Source organism: Portunus trituberculatus, chromosome 47, assembly GCF_017591435.1.
Source record: "Portunus trituberculatus isolate SZX2019 chromosome 47, ASM1759143v1, whole genome shotgun sequence".
NCBI lineage: Eukaryota > Metazoa > Arthropoda > Malacostraca > Decapoda > Portunidae > Portunus > Portunus trituberculatus.
In genome coordinates this window covers 3,431,309-3,438,660 of record NC_059301.1, presented here as the reverse complement: position 1 = coordinate 3,438,660, position 7,352 = coordinate 3,431,309, and the positions used below count along the sequence as shown (strand labels likewise).

At 42.4% G+C, this 7,352-nt stretch overlaps 2 protein-coding genes across 7 annotated transcripts in view; one reads left to right on the top strand and one right to left on the bottom strand.

Moving 5' to 3' along the window:
- Positions 1–2,261, top strand: part of LOC123520528 (glycine receptor subunit alpha-2-like) — a 10,713-nt gene extending 8,452 nt beyond the window's left edge. For 5 of the 6 annotated variants that reach the window (XR_006679298.1, XR_006679299.1, XR_006679297.1 and 2 more), the window contains exons 4-5: positions 1,439–1,578; positions 2,029–2,261. Coding sequence is in view for 2 of the 6 variants with exons in the window: in XM_045282859.1 (XP_045138794.1) it covers positions 1,439–1,578; positions 2,029–2,176 (288 nt within the window). In the remaining 4 variants the exon portion in view is untranslated. The remainder of the gene's footprint in view (positions 1–1,438; positions 1,579–2,028) is intronic. The other variant, XM_045282860.1, reaches the window with a different exon arrangement.
- Positions 1–7,352, bottom strand: part of LOC123520525 (stomatin-like protein 1) — a 144,795-nt gene that overhangs the window by 120,935 nt on the left and 16,508 nt on the right. The gene's annotated exons all lie outside the window — the stretch shown is intronic.

Sequence of the window (7,352 nt, the reverse complement as noted above, 5' to 3'; positions counted from 1 at the left end):
CTAGGACCTCTTCTTTTCTTGGTGTACAGTAACGATTTAGGTATAGGAATTAGTAGCAAAGTATCAAAGTTTGCAGATGATACTAAGATAGCATGTGCAGTACAGGGTGAAAAGGACAATTTCAGAATACAACGAGACCTGGACAGGCTGATAGCATGGGCAGACAGGTGGCAGATGGAGTTTAATTCTAAAAAGTGTCAGGTTATGCATTTAGGTAAAGACAACACAAACTTTAACTATGAGATGGAGGGATGTTGGCTAGAGGCAGTAGAGGAAGGAAAGGATTTAGGAGTAGTGATAGACAGGACTATGAAATTTTCAAAGCAATGTTTAGAAGCAAGAAATAGGGCAAATAGGATCCTGGGTTTTATAAATAGAAATGTTAGTTATAAAAGTAAGGAAGTGGTGCGTAGCTTATATAATTCCTATGTTAGGCCCCATTTAGATTATTGCATACAGGCCTGGTCACCCCACTATAGGCAGGATATCAACATGTTAGAAGCAGTTCAGAGAAGAGCAACTAGGATGATACCAGCATTAAAGTGCCTGGAGTATAGAGATAGATTAAAGGAATTAAACATGTTTTCATTTGAGAGGAGATGTATAAGAGGGGATATGATAGAGTTATTTAAAATGTTCTCAGATACAAACTACATAGATGTGAGATCTTTCTTTACCTTAGAGGAGGGAAATAGGACTAGAAATCATGGCAGGAAGATTAGAAAGCAAGGCTTTCTAATATTTCTTTAGTCATAGGGTGGTAGACTTCTGGAATGCATTGCCAGAGACGGTTGTAAATAGCACTAGTTTGACAATGTTTAAAGACAGATTAGATAAGCACTTAAATTTATTAGATTTATAATTATGTATAGCACTGCATGATAGTCTTTATAAAAAATTTACTATAGTTAAACAAGACATGATCCCCATGTATGGGGACCACAAATTGTAGAGGATTTCGCTGCAGGACTTAGCCCTGTTAATGGGCCAAATATTTAGAATTAGTATATAATGTATTGTGTACTTGTAAGTGTATCTTTAAGCACTGATGACGAGGTCGCTGTGCGACTGATACAGGATAACCTAGATGGGCCCTGGTGGCCCTTTGTTATCCTATTATTTATGTTATGTTATGTTATTACCCAGTCTCATTCATTCGTCTGTCTAATTAGTTTTTTTTTCTCATCTGCGTCACTTGCTTTACTCATTCTATCTCATTAACTTGTCTTACCCATTAACCTGTCTCACTCACTCACCTGCACCACTCACCTGTTTAAAAGATTCATATTAATTACCCTAGCCTTCCTTTTTTTCAATATAAATATAATACAGTTTCTTCGTTGTTCTTATGTCACCTATTCTTTACTCTCTCTCTCTCTCTCTCTCTCTCTCTCTCTCTCTCTCTCTCTCTCTCTCTCTCTCTCTCTCTTGGATTAAGCCTGAGATCGCCCCAGCCTGCGTGACTCTGGGTGTGACTTCCCTCCTGACGCTCTTCACGCAACAGACCAAGTCTCAAGCTTCCTTACCGCCGGTCTCCTACATTAAAACCATCGATATATTCATGTCATCCTATACCGTGTGAGTGTTTCTGTGTGTTTGGGAGGTGGTCATTTCCTTAGGTTTATTTATTTATTTATTTTTATTTTTATTTATTTTTTTTTTTTTTTTTTTTTTTTTTTTTTTTTTTTTTAATCTATGCGTGTTTTGTGTTTGATGGTATATTGAGTGTGTGTGTGTGTGTGTGTGTGTGTGTGTGTGTGTGTGTGTGTGTGTGTGTTGTGTGTGTGTGTTTTATTATCTTGTGTTTCTTTTTTTTCCTTGTTTTATGTCTATATAGTGGGTTTCTTTTTTTTTTTTATAAGTATCCCTAAAATCATTAAAACTGCCTTGAAATCCCAATAACATCCACTAAACACCATTGAACTACCACTAAAATTATACACACACAAAAAAAAAAAAAAAATGACAACAATATCTTCTCACATTTTGACTCTAGTTCCTTGTTGTTATTTCCTCTTATTTCTCCAGGTTTGTGTTCATGGTGCTTATTGAGTACGCCGTGGTGAACATTATCCTGGGTGACGGCTCAGGGGACGCGGCGAAATGCCCTGCGAAGCCTGAACCCAAGCCCAGCAAAGCAACTGACCAAGTACCTGGGTGTTCAGATGAGCTTTAGGAAGTCTCTTCAAGCCGTCCACTATGTTCGAGTCTTCTGTCTGCCACGGCTAGCACCACTTCGGCTGCTAGCCAACAGGGGCCTGGGGGCAGGCATTTCAGTCCTAAGAATGTTCTATATATCTGTCGTATGGTCCCTTATTGATTATGCTGCCCCTGTTTTAATACAGTTTAGTGCCACCCAACTCCGTCCCCTGGAGGTTGTACAGAATGAAGCCATGCGGATAATCTTGGGATGCCCCAGGACTGCACGGATTGAAGTCCTCAGAGCTGAACTGCAACTGCCAAGTATTATGTGTAGAGTACAGGAAATGACTTGTCGCACATTTAGTCGGATGCTATGCACAGGCTCTGACTCTCTAAAGCAGGGGTTCTCAACCTGGGGTACGTGAGAGGAATTTTTGGGGTACGTGGCGGGTTTCTCAAAATGCTTCAGTTTTAAATAGCAGCAAATTCGTTTGTAGTATACAATGTGTCCTTCACTAGAACCAGGACACGTTAACAACGTTAACAAGGAAACTCTTGGAGTTATATCACTTGAGAGGAAGCTCTCTTGGATTACAGTTGCCATACAACCTTGCAAACCTATAATATTTGCTCCGATTTCTTATTTTATATGTTATTCACACACACACAGTGACTTATTTATCACTGTTACTAGTTACAAGTTGCAACTAGCTGCAAGCAACACTAGTTCACTGCCATAATGATCGAAAATTGTCTGATATAGTTCCTTTTTGGTAAATGCATTGCATGTTAGTCACATATAGTGTCTCCCTGTGAGGTACCAGTTCCTATCGACACTACCTCATAGAAACATACTATACTAATATTAATTAAAAATTGTGTCTGCTCCACATATATAACACAATTTAAACTTAATAAACTAAGTCAATAAACCATGCATTTATTGTTACCCTTCCTGACGCTGCATTGTGGGTAAGGGTACGTGATCAATACTGAAAGACTTCGAGGGTACATCACATTAAAAAGTTGAGAAGAAGAAGAATTAACCTGTGCAGAAGCGAGGTGAAATGTGTGTTAAGGTTCCGTGCTGTATTTAATTAAGTCTCTAGAAATGAAAGATCTTGGTACACCAGACAATTATGTTTTGCTCTATATTATGATGTCAGTCGTATAAACTCAAGTAACTATAAAGAAATACCATGGTAGAATAAGAACAGAAAAATACTGGTAGGAGTAAAACCCTGGCAAATCAATAGATACATCGTAATACAGTGTTTAGAGACGATTACTCTGTACCGCGAGACGATACTGACTCTCCTGCGAACACTGAAATTGTGACAGTTTGGGTCCTCTCCTATTGATATTAATCAAAGTATTGCGATTTATTCACAATAGTAATATATTACACTCCGACGGAACACGGGCCTAATGTGTTTGAGATGTGGCATTTGTTATAGTACATTTCGCTCTATATAGCGACTGTTTAGGACTAAAAAACTGTAGCTTCAGGTAGATATTCAATAATGTTATCTATCGATTTTCAGTCTTAAAGTAGGGAAAATTACGAATATTGATGCATTTCTTTTATAGTCCTCCTTGCTTCTCGAAAAGGTGCACGAATTTAGAAAAGGTTGAAGAACACTAAACTGTACCCTGAAAAAATACAGTAAAGAGATAAGATAAAATGACCAACATCTCTATTATTACGGAGGCTAATAATAATACCAAGACTAATTAAGTAATTCAGAGATAACGAAACGAACGACGATCACGAGAGCTTCCACGATAACAGTGTGTACGATAAGATTTGATTCCAGATTCCTCGATAGCGCTCCGAGTTTCCAAGATAACAATGGCATTCCAGTTTCCTCGATAGCGATGCAAGTTTCCAAAATGACGATGCCTTTCCATGATAAAGATGCCCTTCCAGTTTCCAAGATTTTCCACGATCAAGATGCAATTCCAGTTTCCACGGGAACGATGCGGGTTTCCACGATGTCGATGCGGTTCCAGTCCTCACGATGCGATTTCAAGACACAATATTGAAGTCCACTTGCCTACACAGGTACTGGGACGAACCCTTTCACCCCGTAAGGATCCACCCAACACCCTTGAGTGCGAGTAAAGTGACGCTGCCACCTTCCTGCGCTGCAATTGAAGTCCACTTGCCTACACAGGTGCTGGGATGAACCCTTTCACCCCGTAAGGGTCCATCCCACACCCTTAGGTGCGAGGAGAATGGCGCTGCCACCTCACTGCGACGCAATTGAAGTTCACTTGCCTACAGGTACTGGGGCGAACCCTTTCACCCCGTAAGAGTTCACCCCAGACCCGTGAGTGCGAGGAGAGTGACGCTGCCACCTTACTACGCCTCACACGGGTAGCCATGAGCATAACCCGCCACACTCCACTCCCCAAACACTGTCAGTGAGTCCTTTTCACCCCGTAAAGGACCACTGGTACGGTCAGTGCCTGGCTCATGGCGCACAGCGTGCCCTCGTTCATGGCGAGTTGTTCAGCCCGATGTCATTATAAGCAGAGGTCCTGTACACACCACTCACCACCAGACTCTATGCAAGGAGCCCTTATCACCCTTAAAGGCCCCTCACGGCATCATCTGATGGACGGTAGACACGGCACCCTGCTTAAGGCGACGCCTTGCCTAGTATGAGGCGCTGCAAGTTGACAACAATCAGTGAGCTTGAAGCCGCGAAGGAAAATGAGTCCACGCTAACAATGGGATTCCACGACAGGTTGCGATTCCAGTGTCCACGGTACAGATGTGTTTGTTGAGGATAACGATCCGTTTATCGAGGCTAACGGTGCGGCGATGGCGATGGCGAAACGATCCAAAGTATTATTACCTACACAGGTACTGGGACGAAACTTTTACCCAGAAAGGGTCAACCCCAGTCCGTGGTTATGAGAGCAGTGACGATGCAACCTTGCAATGCCTCACACAGGTCGCCATGAGCAATGACCCGCCACACCACTCCCCAAACGCTGTCATGAAGTGAGTCCTTTTACCTAACCTAACCTAACCTAACCTAATAACTAACCTAACCTAACGTAAAGGACCACTGGTACTGTCAGTGCCTGGCTCATGGCGCACAGCGTGCCCTCGTTCATGGCGAGTTGTTCAGCCCGGTGTCATTATAAGCAGAGGTCCCGTACACACCACTCACCATCATATTCTATGCAAGGAGCCCTTATCACCCTTTAGGGCCCCTCACGGTACCATCCGGTGAGTGGTAGACATTGATCTCTTGCTTATGGCGACCCTTGCCTAGTGTGATGCGCTGCAAGTGGACGACTAGTAGTGAAGCTTGAGGCCACCAAGGAAAAGCAGGACCTGCAGCCAGTTCCTGCCTTGGGCCCCAGGCCGGACCCGACGGCCACCTCCTTCCCCGTGCGGCGCCCAAGGCCGTCACGGCCTCAAACATCTTTAGGCCGAAAGTTCTCAATCGTCGTTTTAATTTTGATTCGAATATAAAATCGTCGATGGTAAATGAAAAATAGCTTTGGTGTGAAAGTGTGCAAGAGTTAGCTGATTAATGAAACAAGGTGAGGCAGCTTTGCTCCGGAGTATTTAGTGTACTTTGCATGTTGCTGCCTTGAATGTGTACGTGTTTGTAGGTAACTGGATAGAAACAGTAGACCAATGGTAGTTGTGTAGCTATTGGGGAACTTTTGAAAATTAGTTAAACTCCTGGATAGAGTGGATGAGTGCACACAGGTTTGCGTGTCTTATACATAAACTGCCACTTGTAAACATAAATTTTCTATTTCATGCTCTTAGAAAAAAGCAAACTTAGTTTTCTTTATTTCCCTGATCACAATGACGTGTAAATATCAATGTTCCAATCATAAGGAAACACTAGGAGAGGACCCAAACTCCCGTTGAAGTTGCCAGATTCAACAGATATCGTAATATTTCATAGCAAAGATGGTCAATTGCATATCGTATATTTTTGGATATTCTTTTGTCACATAAGGAGATATCAAGATAGGTAAAGTATTTCTAAACATGTATCTACGACAAAAACGCTATAATAGTAGAGTTAGGTTATAACTATGCATTGTGTTTTTTATATACCATCTTGCTCTATTCCTGGAACAAAGATTACTTCTTCCTCAATTGATAGCTCAAAGTTAGTTTGATATTTTCTTTCCTTCTAGGTTAGTAAGTAGACTACAAGACACCATGAACCTATGAAGCCCCGTAAATGAGATTATTTTCATAACTTAGAAATCAAAGTCTGATAATGAGATTGTCTATTGCCAACCAAAACCGTTCTGCATAGACGTCTTCAGCGTCATAGAGACCTAATGATGTTAGCTCATGGACAGTGGCCATCCTGACAGCGCGAAACCACAGGGGGTTCATAAGAAGATTTCCAGGGGTACTTAGATGGCTGATCTAATAAAATCCTTTGCAGTACCATTGCATATTGAGTTCCATGTTCCATGTGACAATACTGGGGGTACTGGTAGATGGTCTTATAACTCAGGGGGTTCTTAACGATAAAAAGGTTGAGAACCCCTGCTCTAAAGGGATCACTGACCCCCCTGTATCATGATCCTCGCACTGCTACAACACCATACCTCAGGAAGATCTTGGGAGTACTGACAAGTCTAGGTGTAGCCGAGGGTTGTATTAACGTTTTTATGTCACCGCTGCAACCCGCCTGGAACCCTCACCTTGTCAGTGTTGATATTCACTCTCTGCATTATTCCAAGAGGGACTGGGTCCCTCATGTGCTGCAAGCCATGTTCATGACTAAATTGTCCAAGTACCCACACGTTCAGACTATTCACGTTTATTGTGATGGGTCAGTCAATGGCAGCAGGTATGGATGTGGGCTGTTCATCCGTGACTACATCTCTGCCAGTCTCTACACTGACACTGAGGTTTCCAGGCGGCTCCCTGCACCCATGTCTTCCACTAGAGCAGAACTGTATGCTGTACTGGAGGCACTCCACATTGTGGCACCTCTCCATAAGAATGTATATTTCTTTATTGACAGTCAGGCTGCATTGTACGCCCTTCAATCCACCTCCCACATGGACTGTGATCTAGTTAGAAGGTGCCGGTGCCACGGTCCATTTCATCTGGATACCCTCTCATGTGGGTATCCTATTAAATGAAAAAGCAGACCACCTTGCTCAGTGTGCCCTACAAGATGACACATTGGACCCTGGCACTGAGT